This window comes from Amyelois transitella, chromosome 5 (assembly GCF_032362555.1).
Source record: "Amyelois transitella isolate CPQ chromosome 5, ilAmyTran1.1, whole genome shotgun sequence".
In the NCBI taxonomy this organism is placed as follows: domain Eukaryota; kingdom Metazoa; phylum Arthropoda; class Insecta; order Lepidoptera; family Pyralidae; genus Amyelois; species Amyelois transitella.
This window is the reverse complement of record NC_083508.1, coordinates 12,900,493-12,925,782: the sequence shown is the minus strand read 5'-3', so window position 1 is coordinate 12,925,782 and position 25,290 is coordinate 12,900,493. Positions and strand designations below refer to the sequence as shown.

The 25,290-nt window shown below is 36.5% G+C and overlaps 1 protein-coding gene and 1 non-coding gene across 2 annotated transcripts in view; both read right to left on the bottom strand.

Annotated features, from left to right (window-relative positions):
• LOC106139023 (uncharacterized) overlaps positions 1–25,290 on the bottom strand; it is a 51,578-nt gene that overhangs the window by 17,034 nt on the left and 9,254 nt on the right. Inside the window, exon 2 of the mRNA XM_060944358.1 lies at positions 6,270–6,337. Coding sequence (XP_060800341.1) covers positions 6,270–6,337 — 68 coding nt within the window. The remainder of the gene's footprint in view (positions 1–6,269; positions 6,338–25,290) is intronic.
• Positions 14,009–14,090, bottom strand: Trnas-uga (transfer RNA serine (anticodon UGA)). Its single transcript has one exon. It is a non-coding gene; the product is annotated as a tRNA-Ser (tRNA).

The window sequence follows — 25,290 nt, the reverse complement described above, 5'->3', positions numbered from 1 at the left end:
TATACATACGTTTTCTTGGAAGCTGTGACAGGGCATGCAGAAATAGTACTTAGCGAATCCGCGTGGTAATTATCATAATTGTATCCTGCAAGCGCTGGCGACTGTTGACTCGCATAGGCGATTTTCACGACTTGTCCCGATTTACGTTAAAGAACAAAAACATACATACCGAGTTATGTTCGAATTTTGGAAATGGGCGACCTCAATCTACTAAATTACTAGGTTGGCACTCTTAAGCAGTTAAGTCATGAGTAGGTCTTGAGGTATTGAATCTTAGCCTAAAGATTAACTTTCTGAAATGGCAGTAGTATATATGTTTTATGTATTGGAAGTTGTATACAAAAATAACTCGAAATACACTTAAAATACTTTGATTATGTAAACTACAAATAATCAATTATTATAAAGAAACCCATTCAATTAAATTTTATTAAATTAAATTTATAAATTGTATTGCCCAAGAAATCGCTCGCCCGCGGCAAGCTTTTGACAACCAACAAAAAGGACATGTTTGAGTATATAATAACATGTCGCTTCTAAATCCAATGAACTAGATAAGTCAAGGCGTCAGACCCTCGTCCCAGAATTGGAGTGGCGGGCGCTGGGCGGGGTACAGTCTCTCTCGGGGACGCCACCATGACTACCAGATGAAAATAGACATATTCGAAGCAAAAGATACTCGTATCAATATTTGTAGGGTCCTTAACAGGTCTTTCGTTTGTATAGCTATGTCTAATGCTCGCAGTCTCGCCCACGTGAGTTTCATTATATTTTCGGATCGACAAATATTTGACCTTCTCCATTTCTCCGTTCATATTTATGAAAATTCATTTTTATACTGTTTTTATTAAAAATTAAGACCTGTAATTGGTTCTTATTAAATATTTATAAGCTAATAATTGTAACCAATTGGTCACCCAAATATATAAAAAAATATATATTAAACCGCCAAGTATGTTCTTAAGGTTTAGCTTCTCACACCTAGATAAAAAATTGTTTTGATAAATAGAATCACAGAGAATTTCAGCAAACTAAGAATAAAGATGAGATAAAGATTGATAAAGGTACCTACCATACTATATTTGAGTATTATATAAATCAAGAAAGATGAAATTATGCCATAAAACATAGTAGGGTGAAAATAACAATGTCATCAATATTTGACACCGTCGTAAACTCTTCATTGCGCCGTATAAGACAAAGTCGTTAAAAGAATAATTCAGAGAGGGAACAAACAACGATAAAAACTATTAGAGATAGTATCTAGATTAACTAACTAAGGGTGTATCTACACTAGTAAATACCTACCGTTTTCTGCGGCATCACTTCGCTTAGCGACGCTGTTACGATTGAAAAAAGCTAGAAAAAATCTGCACATTCAGGCAACCGGTTGGATGTGTCATAATCTACAATAGATTGATAGACCCCTGCAAAGATATATCAATTGCTAAACAAAAAAGCATTCCCTATTACAGCCTCCGAATTTCAGTAAATTAGGCCCACTAGCCTAGTGACTATTGGCTCTGCCTACCTCGTCCGAGTAAAAACGTGATATGTGTGAGGATGAGCCTTTGGGAGAGGCTCTAATGGGATCTGACAGAAATGGCACATAGATGTAGATAAGCATGCAATTCCCATGTGTCCGCTAGCGAGCGGGCGGGGGGAAGGGGGGTGGGGGGTGGGGCATGGCTTGCCGAACAACATTCCTCGCATGACTCAGCCGGCCGCTTCATGGTAGGTAGCTGCCACTGGACGCTGGATGACCGCTAATCTAAATAATCATTTTCGTCAGTCTACGTCATCTCTTTATTTCCCGCCAAAAGTGGAAGTAGTGGAGTGTATAGCTATATCAAATATTGACAAAACTTATCCTGTAACTTCATATGCCATCAAAAATATCAGGCCCAGTCTTAAAAGTACACTCCATGGATACATGCTAAACATATTGTCACATTAGATTAACTAAACCTAAAAACATTAATTTCAAATTGTCAATGCAGGAAGGAATCAAAGAAAGTAAATCAAAAGGTCTAATAATAATAAAATTAGCAGCACTATTTGTACTACTCAAAAATAAAAGAACGTCCAAAGTTCGTGTTACTAATTTGGCGCGGCTGTTCAGCAAATTGTAGGTAACAATTTGAGAGCGGAGCGAAGTATTAATTAAAGCAACCCTGCAATTAAGCTGTTCTTGCGTTGACATTCCAATTTCACTTTTCACTTTGATCCTATTTCTACAGAAGATACCGTGTAGAATCAAGTTCTAATAGGTATGATATCGCATACTAAATTATTTCCGTTATTATTTTGCTAGTTTTACTAAATGAGCACTACCGTCTATACTTTTGAAACTTTGAATTACTTTCAACTAAAAATATAGTAAGAAATTAAAATAAAAAGACGAACTAACTTTACACGATTACTTTTTTTAAATAAATATATACGGGACAAATTACACAGATTGAGTTAGCCTCAAAATAAGTTCGAGACTTGTGTTACGATATACTAACTCAACGATACTTTATTGTATAATAAATACTTATATATAATAGTAAGATAAACATCCAAGACCCAGGCCAATCAGAAAAAGTTCTTTTCTCATCATGCCCTGGCCGGGATTCGAATCCGGGACCTCCGGTGTCATAGACAAGCGTACTACCGCTGCGCCACAGAGGCCGTCAGATTTGGCAATGACAAAGGAGAACATGAAGTTTAAAAAGAAATATATTATAGAATGTCACATTCGATGCGCACGCTAGCTACATACCATGTTACGTCCACCACCGACCGGCTGACATCTCGACTCTGATGGAATGTCTTATCGATATGGACATACCCGTCTCTCTATCTACAGTGTATCATCTAGCCTGCTAACGCCTACTGAGCTACTTTTGAAATGATGCCAAGTTTCGGAACACATTAATGAAAGTGAAACTTGCAGTTTGGCTTAGATTCTTGTAGTAATTATATTATATGTAAGATGATCTCTAAACTTTAATTCCGTTATTAAGCTATATAGCTAAATAAAGCCTTCGGTGTCATATGATTCCCGGGTACTGTATAGTTCCCGGCAGCAATAGAAGAAAGAATAGGACCACTCCATCTCTTTACCACAAATGTCGTAAAAGGCGACTAAGGGACCTATCCCTTTTAAACTTGGGATTCTTTTCTAGGCGATGAGCTAGCAACCGGTCACTATTTGAATCTCAATTTTATCATTTAGTGGAGTGCCTTAAGCATCTAGAATTGAAAAAGCTCGGAATCCAATTACTGTCAACGAATTATTATGAAACCTGTTGGATTGTATTGTTGATAAGGTATATTAAAATGTTTACCAATTAAAAATCGTTGCTTTTTATTTAATAATAAAATAAATAAATTAAGGCATATAATATGATACATTACGAGCTCAACTAAGTAATGTAGTGTAAAAATCGTGTTATAAATACATTTCTTTTATATAATATTAAAGAGTAATAGTATGAAACAATAATTGTAAAAAAAAAGTTTATAAAAAAAAATTATTTAGTTCGCCTCTCATACATGCTTAAAATGATTAAACTTCAATTATTCCGTTTTCGTCACTTTCTTCTACTTCACTTATTTTTAAGACAGGAGATGCATTAAAACAACTGTCACCATTGCACTGTGAACACGCTGAAGTGCAGTATAAACCACTTTTTCGACATCCGCAAGCATTACCACATCCTTTTTTACAATTACAAAATAATATTTTAAGTAAATTATCTGGAGCTGGCGATTGTTTCATCAGTATTGGTTCAAGTTTATCAGAAACGTACCTCCAACCCCAATTTTCAACAGAAATATTATTACCTAACCATATCTGCACTTGTAAATATACTCTTTTCAAATGTTCAAACGCTGCATCAGACGTAGGTGGAAGAGATGCCAATTGAACACCGGTTTTTTTGGCTGTACCCTTTAGAAAAGAATTAAACCTCAATATATTCAAATCTTGGACTTTTTTGGGAGCACTGTATAATTCCAAAATACATGCAACGCCAGCTTCAAAAATTCTGTCAGGATCTGCATCAACATTTTTAAATACTTCAGCAGCCCCATGTAAACTCTTGCATTTTTCGAAATTTTTAGGAACTTATTTTGCCTCTATTGAAAAAAGCAGACGTTGTATCGCAACCAGTGAAAGCGTGTACGAAAAGAATATGCTCTTTACATTTCGGTAATGTATTTTCTAAGCTTTTTGATGAAAAAAATTTCTGTACAACATTTCCTCGAGGTGGCTTTTGAAAATAAATTTCACGGTCGTTTGGAGTTAGTGCAGTTAATAGAACTAGTACATCAATATCTTCAGAAACTACAGTAACATTTGTTGACTGCTCCTTGCTTCTACGGCCCTTTTTTGACTACCTGGTGTCTATGAAAGATGTTTTCTAAAATGTATTTTACTTAAATTATGAATATTTTATAAAAATATTTTGATTTAAAATGGAAAAAATTGACAATTTCTTGAAATTAGTGTCAAATTAAGAAAAACAAAAAAGCAACGAAAAAAAATTGGTAAACTTTTTAGTAATTTATGTATAAAACATAATGCAGAAGGTCTCACATTAATACATGGACTGTAATTGGAGTCCGAGGTCAAACTCCCCAAGCACTGCACTAATTAAGCCAAACAGCTAAAAGTGGCTCTATCTACCCCGCAAAGGATATAGACGTGGTTATATGTTATGTTATGTTTAGCCTTCGGGACTTTTGCCTCCACATACCCCGATAAGGGATGTTATTATGTTAGCAAGGTAATCAGATTAAATCTTATTGTTTGTTATCTACCACGCCATTGATCTAACTCATAATATGTAGGCTTTTGTAAACACCCCGTATTTTGTCTCAGTCACGCAAATTTATAGGTAAAGGTTTGAGATGTTTCTATTAGCTCATGGTATTTAAACAAATCTGCAATATGCAAAAACATTAAAATGCAACAAACGAATTTAAAATAAAACGTAACAACTTTTAAACAAAAATTCCGAATGAGTCACATAAATACATAATGAGGATGAATTAAAAATACATTTATTTTAGTCTTGAGCTATCTCGAGTCTTTAATAATCTTTAGCAAACCCCACAGCGAAGTGTATAAGCGGGAGGTGCAACTGGTAACAGGGAAAAGATAGAATAGAATAGAATAGATTTATTTTCGAAATTGGATACAAGGTATCACTTATTGACGTCACATCACTTAAATCTAATATCCACATCACTTAAATGTTGTATCCAATTTTAAAAATAAAATCATATTCTATTCTTGAGGCGAAACCAAAATATAAGTAAACAAGAGCAGGTAATTCAATCGATAAAAGGTGTTCAATCCTATAGGTACACACACTACAGTATATTTAATTTTATTACGCGCCAATAAACTGATTTTACGTCCTGGTAAAGGGTCAGGTCAAAAGTACCCGAAACCGCCGAGCTTACATGAAGAGAGTTATAAATGTGGATGAAACGAAGGAAGTATGCAGAGATCGTGGCAAGTGGAAAGAGGTAGTCTCTGAATACCCCTCCGGAAAGAGGCGTGATTTTATGTATGTATGTATAATAAACAGATTTTGATAGCAGAGGTCATTTACTGCACTCTTAAATTAAATAAAATATACATTTTTGTTCTTCAGAAATAAGTAAATTATTTAAAATTACCAGTAAACTTAGCAAATTTAATTCATATAAAATTATAAACACGCTTTTATGATACAAAATTGCACTAACGTCAAACTATTTTTTTTCTTTTCCTAAAAACTGTGACCACAATAATGAGATGCCATCATTTTCCCGCCGGGTTTTCCCTAAAAACCACAGATTATAATATTCACATTATGATGCAGAAGTCTGTCCGTTTGTCCGGAAAACCCGCTCAGTTCGTAGCCAACTGTGACGTCACAAGCAGCCTCTCGAATTTTATAGGCTTTAGGGTCGGTGAATCATTCTTTCACAGAATTTTTATACGCTACCGGTAATATGATATTTTTTGTTGTTAATTTAGCAAAAGCGGAGGGTGCACTGTGGAGCCGCGAAAATGGATGAAATAAATAACACTAAATATAGTATATTATACAATTTGCAGCAGATGACTTAGTAAAATACATAATACTCTGAGTATAGTGCCGAAGAAAAACTGTAGATTGAGAGAAGTCAATGTCCTCTCATTGTAAATATAATATGTTCTGTATCTCAATTACTTTCTCTACTCTGCAGTTCCACCTCTATCTGGGATCTAAAACTGCACTTACCAGCTAAGGCAGCGGCTAACAGTCCACTCAGAGCCAAGAAGCCGGCGCGCCACATAGCGCCACTACGCCTGGAACAAACGGAACATCAGTTAGCTTGCTCATAATCAATCGTATATAGGATATATTTGTACCTAAACAATTAGGTCGCTTATTGCCTGCTTTTTCCATTTTTGGTTAGACACTGGATTCCTGTCTAGTTCTTTATTATTTCTCAATTTTTTTTTGTAAATTAGTATTGTTTGATTTATTGAAAACCTAGTTCAAATTGGCATAAAAATTATCCTATCTGCCAATATACATATTTGAGGCAACCAAACATCCAAATTATCTCACAAATTTTAAAGTTTAACATACTTAGATTAAACCAAACACATCATTAATAATAATTCTATCTTAAAGCCAAATAGCTGAACGTAGCCTATCAGTCTTTACAAGACTGTTGGCTCTGCCTACCCCGCAAGGGATATAGACGTGATTATATGTATGTATCATTAATATCATTAATAATATCAGGACTCAAAAGTCACGTTCACCATATACATACTAAGTACATATACCTAAAAGAAAAATTCAATTAGGTCTAACTGCCCCCTGTCATTTCAAATTCGTGAAAGTGGCCGCGTCGGAAACCCATCCATTTCAATAAGATGAGCCGACCAGCGAGGGATCCGTGCCACAGCCATCCGTCAAACTGCCAGTAGCTTATTTTCCAATCGGACGACCCGAATAGGATAATCGGCGCCCATCGCATTGTTGCCTTCCGTGTGAAAGCTGATACACACTCTTTGCCAATCGCAATCATGAATAATCGAGACGAGACATCCGTTGAGTGGAAATTGACGCGATGACAAGGTAAAACATTGAAGGTAAAGATAAAAATACATACACTAGCTTTGAAAAACAGATGCGAACATGGTTTTTTTTTCTTGTTCGATAACCAGGTATACAAAATGGAATTAACTCGTCGTATTTGTAACCATGTTTTTAAAGGTAATAATTTACCTAATCAACAATAACTCAAACATTCTAATTAAAAGCACGCAGCCAAACTTTACATAATATTTTATAAATCAATGATGTGTTTATGATATCCAAATTATATTAATTATGCTACGGTGTGCAATAAAGAAAGTCCTAGTGGTATAGTAGCTGGGCACTGGTAGTGACAAACGAGTATTAAATGAGACTTATTTAGAGTGTTGTGTTATTGTCAACTGATAAATCATGTTTAACTCTATGCTCGCTCAAATTTGTAAACATAATTTTTCGAATTATAACAGGTCTAATACGAGTATGTATCTGTGCGAAAGTAAGTTTATTTGGTTGTTTGTTGTCTCTTCACGCGTTACTTTTTGAAAATTATGATTCTGGGGAAAGACATAAGGAACTTTTTATACCGGGGTAAGAATATAATTCCCGTGGGTTTTGGGAAAAACCTTAATTCTTTTGTAGGTGACTCCGAATACGCTGGGCGAAGCTACACGTTAAAACTAGTATAAAATAACTGAAATCCCCTCAATAGTTTGCGTTGATAGGTATGTCAGATCCTTGTTTTATATCCCTTCGTATAAAAGTAAAAGGCGACTAAATAAATGTCTATGACGTAAAATAAAATGAACGTAATGACCAGTTCTGACCTCGAACGAAAAGCTCAAATCGCAGACAGCTAAATCTGTTTTATCGTACTGTACGGTACATGATAACATGATGGATGGCTGTTCAAACATTGGCATGTGACACTGGCCGGCGACGGTTCTAAGAATCACTATACCTTTCACTCGTGCGCAGCTCAACGGCTATTGTCTCGGTTGACTAGTTAAATACTAGTGTCACTAAAATTATATACTACTTATGTATGTGCAACAAAAACCCTGTCCAGTAAGAAAAGGGAATATTAAAAAGTACCTAAGAAAGACAGGATTGATTAAAAAAAAATTAGTAATAAAATCTGAATTTAAGATTATTTTCCCCTATATTTAGCAAATGCAAATAAAGTGACAATACCGCCTCAGCGACAGAATGAGCTGTTAATCGCGCGAGAAAGAAAATCGGCACGATACTGAAGTGTTGCCATATAAGTAAGTCTACAATTTAATTTCATTATTTAATCCCATAAAGTATTAAGACGTGATAAAATGTGTATTAGTATGTATATTTTTTACATGAATAATTATTAATTTAACTTTTTTAACCGCCGAGCTTGCATGAAGAGTTATGAAGATGGGGATGAAGCGAAGGAAGTATGCAGAGATCGTGGCAATTGGAAAGATGAAGTCTCTGCCTACCCCTCCGGGAAAGAGGCGTGATATATGTATGTGTGTAATTTTAAAGAATTCTTTAGCGCGAAACCTTCAATAGAATATGCACAAGCTTTGTAGTATGACATCCGCGAATGGTACAGGTTTATACATTACATACATATTATTATAATAAAAATCTCATGGCGTGGTTCTTATGGTTGTAAGTGTGAATTCTATATACCGGGACAACCGACCAAGCAAATTGCTGAGCTGCCAATACGCGGGGCGGGGTGCGTTGACCTACTGATCAAAACTTAATTCTTATTGATATAGGGTTGACAATAAAACCACGAAAATAACCACTTCTAAAGTTTAAGTTCAAAGATAATTTGTCAGCACTGCAACAAATTTTAGTTTCAATTTCACTCCATCACTTCATGCTAAGTTTGTAATACTAAAATAATGAAAATTTTATATTTGTGTTTTAGCACAATTTTCTTCTAAACGAATTTAATTTATTTACAATTCGCACGCGAACGAGCACAACCCAAGTCAGGTTCAGTAGGAGCACATAAAAACAGTGACTTTGTAATAATTAAAAAAATCTAAAAAAAATAATGTAATTCCAATCATTCCATGTAAATTCCACGAGACTGACAGCCCTGCAGAGTAGCGGTGCGCCGGCGCCTCGCCGCTGGGACAACACCCAGGAATGCCGACCCAATCACTTTTTTACGGCTCCACAATGCGACCAAATTAGAACTGCTTTTTGCTGATTACACCCGGCGGCGCAGGAGCAGCAAGTTTGTTCACCCGCAATCAAAAACAAACATTTAGTACTAGCCGATGTCCGCGACTTCGTTCACGTGGCTAAATTATTTTTCTTTAGGGTGTCATTTCTCGTGTTTAGTACCATCATAGTTCAACAAGTGTTTAAGTTTTCTAAATCATATATAGCCTAGTCTATCTGTTATCGAAGCCTAATACCTATTATACCTTTAATTAAAATAGGTGGGCTAGCAACCTGTCATCTTGAATATCAATTATATCATAAAGCCCAACAGCTGATCGTGGCCTATCAGTCTCTTCAAGACTGTTGGCTGAATATAGACGTGACTATATGTATGTATGAATTAAAAAACGTTTTATTTAAATCCATCCAGTTAAGCGAGCATACAGACAAATAGACCGAGTTTTTTTTTCCAAATTCTTATGCTACAACTGTTTCTTCATCGCCTAGTTTTGTTTTTATGTAGATACTAGCTTTTGACTGCAGCTTCGCCCGCGCGACTTCAGCGATACCTACTAAAGAATGCTTTTCACTAATCCCACGGGAACTATATCTAGCTTTTACCGGAACAAAAGTTCCTTCTTCAGACTGTTAATTATATAAACGAGAAATTTCGAGAAGATTTGTTGAGTAGATAACGCGTGAAGAGGCAACAAACAATATTATAATATTAATATTAGTTGGATTGTCAACATGCCGTGTGGTATAAATAAAAAAAGAATAGGACCACTTCTTCTCTTTCCCATGGATGTCGTAAAGGCGATTAAGGTATAGGTTTATAAACTTGGGATTCTTCTTTCAGGCGATGGGCTAGCAACCTGTCACTATTTGAATCTCAATTCCATCATCAAGTCAAAAAACTGAACGTGGCCTATCATTCTTTTCAAGACTGATGGCTCTGTCTACCCCGCAAGGGATATAGACGTGACTATATGTATGTATGTATGTTAACGTACAGAAATGTCTTTTTTACTGTTTTATTATATGTATCGATCTGTTCTGGGGCAAAGACCTGAAAATGCCTGTAATTGTTACGTGTCTAATGTTATTTCGCACCTGCGGCTTCGCTGCGTCGAACACAGGCATGACAACATGCAACCGGCGGGTATTATATCATGTCGGGGCATGAAAAAGTGGAATGTTTTAACATTTCAATGCTAAACTATAAAAATATCAACTGATTCACAATGGTTTTACATTTTACTGGGAAGACCTTGCATAATTATTGAAACCAAGATTACTGCAATAAAGAATATTTTTTTTCTTTTTTTACACCACATGAAATTGATGATAACAAAATTATAATTGAATAATAATTTATTATCATGAACAAAAGGGAAAACTTAGGATGTGCTGTAAAGCAATATTCATACTTCTGGACCCTTGTAGCTTCATTTGCTTTTGTTTACCTACTTCTTATAATAAAAACACATTTTATGTGTATATTTTCCCGGCGTGATAGGAACCCTTCCTAGGGGTCAAAATTTAAATAATTATCTTTTTAGTCTGTCATTTAGAATAACTTTTTTTAATCTATACTAATATTATAAAGCTGAAGAGTTTGTTTGTTTGAACGCGCTAATCCCAGGAACTAGTGGTGCGAATTGAAAAATTATTTTTGTATTGAATAGACCATTTATCTAGGAAGGCTTTAGGCTATATAACATCACGCTGCAACTATTATGAGCAAAGAAATAATGGAAAATGTGAAAAAAACGGGAAAAATTATTCATCCTTGAGCGCTTCAATGATGCCCAAAATCACAATTCCACGCGAACGAAGTCGCGGGCACAGCTAGTATTATATAAAATAGGATAGAATTTAAATAGTTATCACCTATCTATAAATATTCAATGTAGATATTCAAATGTATATTTTTAATTATTTTGTATGACCGTAGTAATTACCAGATATTTTTGGTTCTCAGAACTCATTTTAATCCGGATATATAACTGTTTGAACTCGATGTGAAAATATACCTGAATAAATAATAATATAGCACATACTCGTATGTTCAAACATTGCGAATAGTTAATATTTTATTCATGGGCCGCCAAAATTCAGGAGTCAAATATTGACTTGGGGTCTCACGAGCGTGAACCGAATGTGTCGATCATACACACCTCGTCGCGTATATATATATATATATATATATATATATATATATATAACTAGAGGCCACCCGCGACTTCGTCCGCATGGAAACCCTATCAACCCCGCGGGAACTCCGGGATAAAAAGTAGCCTATATGTTATTTTGGGTCTTCAGTTACCTACATACCAAATTTCATCGTAATCGGTTCAGTAGTTTTTGCGTGAAAGAGTAACAAACATCCATACTGACATTCTGATACAAACTTTCGCATTAATAATAATAGTAGGATAAGGTGACTGACATATATTTCAACGTAAAATAGAAGCCATATAAGGGAACTTTTTTATTCCTTTCAGGATAGACAGAGTCGATGGTTGCAAAACTCGAAGTCGACGTTTAGCTGCATCGCTTAACGATGGAAATAAGATAAGGAAATAGTGGTAGTAAAATCTGTATGCTCTGGTAAAAAAATACAATGAAAAAACAAATGTATACAAAGCACCAAATATATATTTTTCCACATTTATGTATTTCTTAACATACACACAATAAATTCAAACTCAATTAATTGAGTATGACAAAACAAACATACAACTACAACTACTACCGGAGTTGCTTATAAATTAATTTAATTTGCAACCTTACAAATCCCATGTGTTTCAAAACGTAGCGCGAGCCGCAAGCGCCGTGTCGGCTTAATTAATTGGTGTACACAGTTGGTTTATACTGACAGATACATACATACATACATATGGTCACGTCTATATCCCCTGCGGGGTAGACAGTGCCAATAGTCTTGAAAAGACTGAATGGCCACGTTCAGCTATTTGGTTAAATGATAGAATTGAGATTCAAATAGTGAAAGGTTGTTAGCCCATCGCCTAAAAAAGAATCCCAAGTTTGTAAGCCTATCCCTTAGCCTTTAGCCTTTAGCCCTAGCCTTTTACGACATCCATGGGAAAGAGAGGAGTGGTCCTATTCTTTTTTATATTGGTGCCGGGAACCACACGGCACTGACAGATTCACAGTTATTTCCTACAAAAGAACTCGGGGTAAAGGTTGGAGAAATTTAAATCTACAGAAGTTGATTTAGAAAAACGCGCACCATGTACTTTGTCCAATCTTTGAACAACTACTTAGTGAAGCTACGAAGATAAAGCTGTATTCGGAAAAAATATTTGAGTAATGAGTTATTCCTATTTGTTGTCCCAGATATGTAAATAAAAAACATCGAATAGATGCGATCAGAGCAATAAATTGTCAAGCCCACAACGATCCATCTTTGGGAACATGACGTGCGGCGGAGTAAAAAGGCGCCAAAGACGTCGAATCTCGGACATTTATCATTCGCGTCGCAAACATTTCCGACAAATTGATTTGGCGACGACGGGGAATTGCGACACAGAGCGGAGGAGACCGAGGCAGGTCGTACTGTGCACTGTGCTAGGCGTTAACATACTTAATACACGCAATAACATGTCATTAATCATTCCTCAAACTAATGTTATAAATGAGAAAGTAACTAATTTATTTGTGTCTCTTTACACTAAATCTACAAAAGATTTTGTGGGAACTTGGTGCAAAATATAGTTTATTTGAAAGCAACATAAGCTACTTTTTGGGACATCCTCCGGAAAACAATTTTTGTAAATTAAAATCAAATAAATTCTCGTGAAGAACAGGACATTATGCATTATGCTTAGGTACATCATGCAGAACTTTTCCTTAGAAAATCATTTCGAACTTTATCTATTCATTAGAAATCTTCACCCTCTTTAAAGTTAACCTAATGTGAAATCTCTATTGAATAGTGTCTGAATTAACAGCTATTACAAATTCAGATCTTGCCGGTATTTCCCAAGAATTCCCGCCTCTTCAGGCCACATTCCCGGGAAGGGAATGCTTGTGACGCCACTCACGCCAAGTTACGATAGCAAAACCGTGACTCAGCTATTCATAACATTCTTGAGAACATCACGTAGGTAATTTGCGTTCCAACACTTATATATCTTCACATGAGATGAGTAATAAAAATATAGTTTTTCTCAGCAATAGCATTACTGAGAAAAACTATATTTTCAAATATAATAAAGCAAATTCAAAGAGCATACGAATCACATACGCCGCAAATTAAAAGGGGCTAGTATTGATAAGTTATACTAATCAATGCTCTTGACCTCCGCTACCTTTGCAGGTAAATCTAACCGGTATCGGATCCTCCATGTGCCTGAATGTGCAGCTTTCCTTATGGTGTTTTCCCTCACCGTAAGAGCATTGATTAGCACACAAGCTTATGTACATAAGTAAGAAATTCAGTGTTATTAATTTAATGACAAATAATAATGTGAGCTATATACGCTAGTCTACCCTTAGACTACCCTTCCATTCCAAATATCCTTAATGAAAAAGCGTAATAAAGGTGTCAAAAAGGCACTCCTATCTGATAACATGAGATCGTCTGCTGACTTTTTTAAGCACCGCTATCACATTATGGAACAAAATTTCAGCTTTCTCTTATAATTAAATAATAATTAGGCTTTATTTTAAAGGTAGTTTTAATTGCACATTAAGGGATCAAATAATGAAAGATAAATTTCAAAAACAAATTCACTGATCGCTGAGGACAGGATTCGAACCTGCGCGGGTAGAACCCATTGGATTTCAAGTCCAACTCCTTAACCACTCGGACACCTCAGCTGTGCAGCTGATGAACAAAGAGACGAAGACCTTACTTATTTAATTATACTTTATTGATACAAGTGTTTCTTTGGTAATCGAAATGTTATTGTTCGCGACTGCTCTAAAAGGTCTGCTTTCAGAGTTTTTTAGGTGAGTAGTTCAGTTCCTGTTTTTAGCTGTTTACTTTCGCTTTCATATTTCCGTGTTACATAGGCACATTTGAATTGGATCACTCCATCTCTTTCCCGTGGAAATCGAAAAAGGGGAATAAGGAATTTTGCGCATACGTCTATTGCAAAGTGAGTAAGCAAAGACAAAAGTGAGTATATACCAGCTGCTTCCTCACTTGCGCAGTTTTTGTTTGTTTGTTTGTATCATCTTTATTGCACAGAATTGTCATGTTATAATGAAAATACATAACTTATAATGACGGACATTATCCCAAGAAGAAATTTTAAGTTCATTTATTTAAGAAAAAGATCTTAAGAAACTTTGGATTATTCTTTCAAGCTTGATTTCAACATCTCTGAATCTCAATTCCATACGTGGCCTACGAGTCTCGTGACTATTGACTTTATGCGTTTAAACACATATATACATATAGTGACGTCTGTATCTCGTGCGAGGTGGACAGAGCCAACAGTCTCGAAAGTACTGAGAGGCCACATTCAACTGTATGGCTTCATGATGCAATTGAGATTCAAATAGTGACAGGTTGCTAGACCATCGCCTACAAGAATAATTACAAGTTTATAAGTGTGTGTCACTAAATTGTGAATAAAAGGATAAAGAAAGAACACTATTATAAAAGCAGATTGTGAGCTAGCTGTACAAAGACAGGGCCAGACAGAGCCAAACAGTTGAGTCAGCGCAGCGGCGCGCGGCGATGATCGCATGCGCTTCTTTTGTCAGTTTTTTTTTCTTAGTTCAACTTAAACTAGTTCCCAGGGCTGACGTTAAACTATTCAAAAATACATGAAGAAAAGTGTGTCATAATGACCAAGATACTAAATATTTGTAGGCAACCTTCTTGGTATACGCCATAGCAACAGTTGCCATTATTTTGTTTGTTAGAGACATGTCCGAAAATATTTTTATTGTCAAAGATTCTTAATTTTTATTTTCATTAATATAGTAATTTTAATCTGATTATTTTCTCCTCTTTTTTCCTTCTATCTTCTGTAGGAATAAATAGCTTAATAACTATACTTCCTACATGTTAATTGTACAATAGACTTCTTAAATTTTGCTTCAAGATTTAACAGTTGATCACGTTAAATTAACGTTGGTAATACGGTGCAATGCAAACAAAATTTCTCATGACTTAATTCCATCATTGAACCATACAGCTTATCTTGGCCTTTCAGTCTTTTCGAGACTGATGACTTTGTCTATACCCTGTAAGATGTGATTATATGTATGTTTGAATGTCATCACAACCAGACATATTTTTATCAAAAGGCCAGTTTTCTGTGCCGTGTGGTTTCCGGCACTAATACAAAAAAGAATAGGACCACTCCATCTCTTTCCCATGGATGTCGTAGAAGGCGACTAAGCGATAGGCTTACAAACTTGGTATTCTTCTTTAGGCGATGGGCTAGCAACCTGTCACTATTTGAATCTCAATTCTATCATTGAGCCAAATAGCTGAACGTGGCCATTCAGTCTTTTCAAGATTGTTGGCTCTGTCTACCCCGCAAGGGATATAGACGTGACTATATGTATGTATGTACTATTATTTTCAAGAGAGCCACAACCCTAGCGACACAGACCAACATAGTTATCGCGTAATAATCTCTCCCTTCATCTCATAGTCTACTATATTACATCGGTATGGGTTGGCTGTTGCTAGGGCCGAGATGAATACGTAATTGTTCTGTACTTTATTAAACGTGTAACATCTCTACCTTGTGATGTAGGGGTCCCGGGTTCAAGTCTCACTGGAAAATTGGAAAAATAATTGGAATTTTTAAAATGGTATCCTTTCAAAGATAAAGAGACCACATTATTTCTTCACATCCTGAGGGGCTATGCACAAGCGGGTCTTATCTACTGTAACTCATCGATAGAGACAAATGCCTCCATGACAAAACAGCTCGTTAGGCAAAGTTAGTCACTTATAGATACCACGTCTGATATCTATATTACAACATACATATTCTTATAGTCTTCGTAAGCTGTTTCAAGTAAACCTAAAACCTTAAATCGATCTTTCGCGTTGAATTTTTCAAATAAAAATTCATGAATAATTCACGTGATCCCATTAGGGCGTGTACACAGAGACGCACAGCGTAATGCTAGCGAATTCCTCTGTATTCAACCGCGTACGTGACTTCATTATACCCGCAAAAACTAGACGAGGCTCCCCGTCCGGCCCTGGACTCATTATCTTCTTTATAAATCGCACCCGTACATCCAACTAAGTACTACATACGTCCGAACTCGCCCAGTACGCCCCAGGGATGAATTGGGATGGAATTTATTTCGTTATAATGCGAATATATGCTAGTAAGTTTTGCGAGTCGATTATCACAGCGTTGGTATTTTTATTACTAGATACATTAAGCAGTCTCCGAAGAGGATATTCTGATCTTGATGTTCAGGGCTTTAAGAAATTCTATACTTTATATAAAAGTTAAACAGACTACATAACTCGATAACTGTTGGTGTATTTAAAAAAAAATCATGATGGATTAATTCATTTTAAATAATTAGGTCATATCTAAAACTTCTTTTGACAGAACAGTTTTCTTTCACAATGCATTGCAATCCATTTAATAAGTATTGTTTTAGATTTAGGCGAGTCAATTGATTTTAATTTGGATAGGCATTAACTTTTAAATACAAGACATAACTCAGAAAGTTTTCTATCTAGTCTGCCTGCCGTGGTAGACAAATTGCAAGTGCTAATAATCGTGAGTGAAATGTCGGCCAGGCCCCTCGGTGTCTCGGAAGACTGAAAAGTAGGTCTTCGTGGCATTACAATGAGCATAAATGCTATTGAAAATGCTATCATATTGAGTGCTTTCCTCATCTTATATATACTATTTCGCACGATTATAAGTAACTACTTATAATAAACCAGCAGAAATCAGTATAAAATAAAATAAATTGTGCAATACTAGGTTTAAACAATTCTAATTAGATTTAAAATTATAATGTGATACTAAGTAGGTACCTCTATGTATAAGTTTGTATGTCTACTAATACATAAAAAATGTTTGCAACATCCGAAAGGGTAAATATGAAGATCTGTTATTCATAATATTTAAGACCTTGTTGTACTCATATTATGCAAATAAAAGTTTGAATTTGAATTTGACTATGTAGCGGGAGCGATGATTCGGCTCGACCGCCACCAAAGGGAAGATCTTCCGCCAGGCTAGGTGTTATGCCTGGGGAGCCGCGGCTGCGACGATGTTGTGTCGGAGGTTGTATATATAGCTCCAATCCGTGAAATCTTTGAAATCGCGTCTTAGATTCTTCGCTGCTATTGGTTGAGCGCGTCAATTTCTTCGCGATGACTGACAGTTGTTGTGTGATTTGATGTTGTGGCGAGTGGCGTAGAGTTTTCGCCACAACTATACCGCACAAAACACATGTCACGTAATTATACCGTGGCGACATCTGTACGCCAAAAGTCACAACACCCAATCGCGCGACGCTGTCAGCCAATAACAGCGATAAAACTAAATCGCGATATTAAAGTTTCCACAGATTGGAGCATTTATACAACCTCCGAATCAAAAACGTTGCCAGTCCATCGCCTAATAGTAAGCACCCTTTGTAATGAAAATATAGGCGCACCACATGGAATCGACAAATATTCAAAGTCAATCATAAGGTACCTAAATCCGCCTATTGTGTATAAATACAGTTTGTATTTTGTACAATAAAATATAAAAAATATAAAAATAAGCCCTAATATTATCAACTGCCATCTATAATTAAATCACGAATCTCATCACGCGCAGACATTTCACGGCGGCATCTCCGAAGTAAATCATAATTTCCCACCGAGCAAAGCAGACCACGGCAGAGTAGGGCATTCCGCGCTCTGTACAATTTCCTCTCAAGCGCCAAGCGGGAAACCTGAGACTTGATTATTCAAAAATCGAATCCCGACTGTGAGCAAACACACTCAATGCACAGAACAGACGTCGAAGTTAAACAGCATGAACATTTTCAGAACGGCCGTCGCACAAAGCGGTCTTACGTAAACAGTCTGCGATATAATCTCGCCGCAATCCAGCGTTCTTGCAATCGTACTAAAGCCGGCATTTCAATATCTATCTCCAAATCTAATTTCACTAAAACATTGAGACATTTTTAATCGAGAAAAGTGCTTCTTCATTTCTTCTCAGAATCGTCTTTTGCTCTGTGCTTTCGCGGGAATTCCAAAAAAATATTATTGTTTGCCGTGTGGTTCCCGGCACCAATACAAAAAAGCATAGGGCCACTCCATTCTTTCCCGTGGATGTCGTAAGAGGTGACTAAGGGATAGCCTAATAAAAATGGTATCCTTTTCTTAGGAGACAGGCTAGCAACCTGTCACTATTTGAATCTCAATTCTATCATTATGCCAAACAGCTGAACATGGCCTATCAGTCTTTTCAAGAATGTTGGCTCTGTTTGCCCCGCAAGGGATATAGACGTGACTTTATGTGTGTGTGTTTGACCTCGGGTTTTAACTCCGTCTATCCGCACAAACATCAAAACTGATTTAGCGGTAAAATTATAAGCATTACGGGCAAAATTTACTGAAAAATAACCCGAGCAAAAAATATAATGAAATATGTCTTGAAAAAGGGAGATATTAGGAGTAGGTAATACACCTGTAATCGTCGAATATGCATGAAAAGAATAATCAGTGTGGAGGAAGCGGGAGATGTCTGTAAGGATCGTAGCAAGTGGAAATCCATAAAATTCAAAATTTTTATTCATTATTATAGGATACTTCATATCGCTTAATTATTGTCAAAACGTTTGGTTTCACAACATTGGTTGACGTCAAATGAATCAAATCAAATCAAATGACGTCATAGTCTCTGCCTATCCCAATGGGAAACACACGTGATTGTATTGTATATATATATAAAACCCGAGAAAGTGCAATTCACTATAAAATACGACTCAATGAGGTAAGCGCCATTTTGGCAACGTTGCATCGGTGCACGCGCGACTCAGTGAGCGCTGACTCACCAAAAATTTTTGCAATTAAATCATCCGTTATGTACACGGGCCGTTACCGCGGCCTGAAACCTACATTATGTTGATTGGAGTCTTACATACAGTTCCGTCGTCAAAAACTCATTAAAACACGAGGAGAGAAAGGCACGGTTCGGATTTTTTATTTACGTTTCTTGATTTGCATAAAACTTTATCGAGTATTCGTTAGATAAATTAGGTATACACTACAACCTTTGCCTGTAATATAAGATAACTACTTTAATTGTCGTGTGGTTTCTGGAACTTAAGAATAGGATCACTCCATATCTACCTATGGATTTCGTAAAATGCGACTACAGTCGATCCGGGTAACTTTGGCCTCTCAGGGTAACATTAATCCACGCTATTTCTTTAATTACTTCTATCAAATTATCGATAGAAAAGTAGTAATCAGTGTCGAAATATTAATTACTGATATAAAATACAAAAGAAAAATAATCATTAAAGTAGGTACTTGAAGGGAAAAATAACGAAAAATACGTGGGGCAATGTTACCTTAAAAAAGACTAAAGTTACCCGAGTTCACCGTAAGGAAAAGGCTAATAAACTTCGGATTCTTCTTCAAAATTAGAATCTCAATTTCATCACTAAGCCATACAGCTGTTTTTCAACACTGAGGGCTCTATCTACACCGCATATATGTATATACTTTAATTTACTGAACGTGGCCACGTTAACGCTTCAAGGCTCTGTCTACCCCGCAGGAGGTAAAGACGTGATGATATGAATGTATTTACAAAAGAACATGTAGGCAGAAACTACATCTTTCCACTTGCCATGAGATCTGCATACTTCCTTCGCTTCATCTACATTCATAACTCACTTCATACAAGCACGGCGGTTTCGGATACTCTCAAGAACATTTATCGAAAACATCTATTTCATTTGTCGTGTCCGCTTTTCATGGCCCGAATAAAAAAAAATGGTACAGTTGTTTCATAAATCACCAGATTTCAATAAAAAATGATTTCAGATAAGACCGACACGCATCGGTCTCCCTGGTGAAATCAGCATTTGCTAACAATCCCGCTGCGCCTGCGTCTGCGATGATGACATGGCGAACTCATCGTAATGTAGATTTTATCCGTAATGTTAACCAACTCCATATAAATGTTATTAATTTATTTTTACTCTATCTAATATAATATGTATGGTACATACATACATACATATGGTCACGTCTATATCCCTTGCGAGGTAGACAGAGCCAATAGTCTTAAAAAGACTGATAGGCCACGTTCAGCTGTATCGCTTTATGATAGAATTGAGATTCAAATAGTGACAGTTTGCTAGCATGTCGCCTAAACCAAGAATCCCAAGTTTATCCTATCCCTTAGTCGCCTTTTACGACATCCATGGGAAAGAGATGGAGCGGTCCTATTCTTTTTTCTAATGGTGCCGGGAACCACACGGCACATGGTAATAGTTACTATTTAGGTGTAGACCTCTAGCAGCCAATACTTTGGCAGTCGATCCGCGACCTTGTTCGAACTCACGCAGAATTTCAAGTTACTGTACGTTTTCCTCATCTCTCGACCTATACTCAGCCCATCACAAATAAATACTTGATTTATTTGTTTAAATTACTTCTACTACGTACGATTTTCAAAACGTACATCAAAGCGCGCGCGCACCTCTCTCCAGGTACAGAAATTACATATTTCCACTGTGACGTCGTGTCGCTTCGGTCTCCCCGGCGCCCTTCTTCACAGCCCAAGAGCTCTATAAAGCGCGTACGCGCACCTGGTTTTGGCCTTTGGACTACTACAGCGTTCTCCAAGTTAAGTAGCTCGATATCTTCTATCGACTTCCTGCTGGATCTCATATCTATAGCTAAACCCACGACCTATAACTTGGTAAACTAGTTCTAATAAATATTGTCTATATTCTATCAATTTTTAAATTATCACATCTCTCTTAGTATGCTACAGTGTAGCTTGTTCCGCCGCTTCTTCTACACATGCGCTTTGGAAGCGGTAGTAGTTACAATTAAATTTAAGTGATGTGACGTCAATAAGTGATACATTGTATCCAATTTTGGAAATAATTCTATTCTATTATATTCTTACTTGCGACGTTTTACCAAAACGCCACACCACTTTCCCTCTTTCTCATTTCACGTCCCTGCAGACCTTATTCCACATTTACACCGCTTCATTCATATTTACAACAAACTCATTTCATGCATCGTGAAATACATACATATGGTCACGTCTATATCCCTTGCGGGGTTGACAGAGCCAACAGTCTTGAAAAGACTGAATGGCCACGTTCAGCTATTTGGCTTAATGATAGAATTGAGATTCAAATAGTGACAGGTTGCTAGCCCATCGCCTAAAAAAGAATCCCAAGTTTGTAAGCCTATCCCTTAGTTGCCTTTTACGACATCCATGGGAAAGAGATGGAGTGGTCCTATTCTCATTTGTATTGGTGCCGGGAACCACACGGCATCGTGTACTCTTGACCTAAATTCGAAACGTCTTAGAACTAATAGGAAAATAGAAGTTCTAATAAACAATAGGTCATGATGTATGCTGATCACAGTTGGTAGGAGGACGAGCTAGAGCCAGGAAAACCCTGGGCTCGAAGCTGCGCGTCTTCCGCAGACGTGCCTCACATATGAGCTGAACTGGGTTATTTAGCTGCGGCGATGAGTCAGGAGATAAGGCTTACGTGACTGAGCAACGACAAGTTTGTGAGATAAGCGGAACTAAATCACGTCTTTTTTCTTAACGGGGTAGACGAAACTTCACGAAAATATATTGACTATTTTTTTGGATTTGTAGTGGAAGCTAATTTTTATTAATATTTAAAAATACAACAGTTTTTTTATATGTCTTCTGTTAGTGACTCAACACCGTGAATTATGATGAGATTTTTAGTAAAATTCAAAAGGCATTATATTTCCAACTTTTGGTTTTAGTACATCTAGCTGAGCTTTGTGACTATTGGCTCTGTCGACCCCTTTGTAGGATAAAGACGTAAAATGTGTCTTACTGTATATTAATATGGTTGGTTGTTTTGGTCGCAAACTCTTTTATTTATTATGTACAATAATTTGTAAGAGTGTACCTCTAAGTAAATAGAATTTGAATCTGTGTATCACACATTTTTTATTCAGGCGCCTTAACCACTCAACCACCGTCGCTCTGAACTCAGCAGTAAATATGCAAATGGTATCCTCTATATGTGAGCCGTGGACGCACGCGAGAAAGTGAGGGTGTTACAATTTTACTTTCCAATCTGTCGCCGGCGAATCCATATCCATACTAATAATATATGCGAAAGTGAGTTTGTTTATTTGTTGTTTGTTTGGTGTGCTTTCACTGTCTAACTGCTGGGCTAGTTTTGATAATAAACAGACCTACAAATTGAGAATGTCATTTATATATGAATAGATATATACGGGTCAAATTATACAGATTGAGTTAGCCTCGAAGTAAGTTCGAGAAAATGTACGATACTATATGTAATAAAAAATACACCAAAATATAAAATAAACTAAATTAATGCATAAACTAACCTGCGTAAGACTCATAAATGTTAAAACTACGTCCAATGTTTGATGATAACTATGTATTATTTAGAGCGCGTTGATGTCTTCCCTGTATGCAGAGGGTGCTACGCGAATGCTACGAAGGTTTTTTATTTTATTTTAACAATTAAATTAACTTTTTCGTATGCTTAAAGTGTCACCGTCAAGGGACTACTATTGTAAATTCAGTGGTAAGAATTGATTCTGGTTCTATACAAAATAAACTTCAAACTTTAATGTACCTAGAAGTCATACAAAGCCATTCATCATCTGGGATTGTTATCTAACGGAACTATGCAGATGATTGGACTGAAATAGCATAAAAATTGCTAAGACTTGATATCAATCGGAGGCATTGTTCTGACTCCTCTTCCTAGCGTTCACGTGGAAAAACACACTCTTGAATAACACATATTAAAACACATAGTACATGTGGTGACTACAGTCTTCTATACTATACTAGCTTTGCCGGCGACTTCGTCCGCGGGGAATAGTTCTTATGGGCATTATTGAAGCACTCAAGGATTAATCATTTTCCTCTTTTTTGTCACATATTCCATTATTTCTTTGCTCGCAGCGTCATGTTATATAGCCTAAAGCTTTCCTCGATAAATGGTCTATTCGACGCAAAAAAAAAATTTCAATTCGAACCGTAAGTAGTTTCTGAGATTAGCGCGTTCAAACAAACAAACAAACTATTCAGCTTTATTTATTTATTTATTTAGACTTCATGCACGTAAAATGTACAACAGGTGGACTTAATGCCACAAGGCATTCTCTGCCAGTCGAACCTTTGGACCAAACTGAGATGGATGTACGGGTAGTGCGATAACTGTAAAATAGAAAATTATATAAATATGAATAATAATAGGTTACTTAATAAGTATAGATTGAAAATTACAGTCTCTCTCCCTCGCACTATCATCTTGGCGTGTTCCTGGATGCACGTCTGAGGTATTAACGCTTCAGGGCACAGGTCCACCATCATCTTTATGTTCGTTTGTAAATACTTTATTGTACATAACATATTTTAAGTAGTACATAAAAATACATTAAAAATAACGATGTACAAGGACGGACTTATCCCTGTGAGGGATTTCTTCCAGTCCTGATTGTGTATTTACATCTTTAGAGAGAGCCTGAAGTTAATCTTTGACTACGATCATTTATACAATCAGATTTTTACACGCAGCGACTACTGGCTAAACTCCACGACTTTTGCAGAATAAACTAACCTATTTTAGATCATAATTATACCTACTTCCAGCTACCTAAATCTGCTGACCCCTTAGCATGGCGCAAAAAGCTATCGCTGTCTCGTCACAAGTAGTAATAAAAAGCGAAAAAATGAATATTTTGCGCGCGATAAAAACGGCGTCGCGCGTGTCATGCAGCGGTTACGATCTCTGCCCACACCGTAAGGAATCAATTGACAATCAAATATTTTATTTAAACGAAAACAATCCCAATTCTACACTCAAATAAATTTTTTATTTTATTTGAGTTACAACATCTTTAAATTAATTTTGTAATTCTATTTGTACGAACAAATTTGAACACTGCGACACATTTAAAAATTACTACTGGTACCATCGTTACCAATGTTCTAGATCTCTATAATCGCACAATAAAGATATTTCTATTCATTTGACAGGTACCGGAATCATTAGTTCATTAATCAAGTTGTTCGTTAACAAGTGAGACGTGATACTAGGTCAAAATTACATTAGGTACGATGAGTCTTAAGAATTCAACGTTGCATCGACAAGATGCGCCAGTCATCCGACTGCCAATTAACTGAATGTTAAACATAGTTTATTTTGAGGACCGTCGGAACCTCCGCTGGGGACGGAAGCCGTAAATCATGCCAAGGAGAGAAGGTAAATAAACGCAAATGAATTGTTTGTATGGTTAGTATGGCAAGTAAAAGTATGTCAGTGATTCATGAGCGGCCGGCGCTGCCACTAGGACCTAAGTCTGGGGAACGAATGCCGTGCGGTTCACACCGCATCAATAAATAGTATGAATCTCCCTACAATTGTTTCCGCGTAGATATCTTGTGCAATGTACATAAACAATACTCATGTATAACAGCGCCATTCCTTTTTCTCAATATTCTCATAACAGTTGTAAGGAGTTTACCTACCTGCATTATCATTGTGGCGAGTGGCGTAGAGATGGCGCCACACTTTGGTGGCGGTCGAGCCGAATCATCGCTCCCGCTACATCATTTTGTCGGTACGATGTGAACCTTCGGAATAGGTATTAAAAAAAGTTCTTATGATTTATAATATCAAAAACATATGCTGGAATAGAACAACCAACTTGTTGAATAATTTCGTAAGAAGAAGACGTCTTTATCTCTTACTAGGTAAACAGAGCCAACAGTTTTGAAAAGATGGAAAAGCCTCGTATATCTGTATGGATTAATGGCTCATAGCCTTTAATTCACTT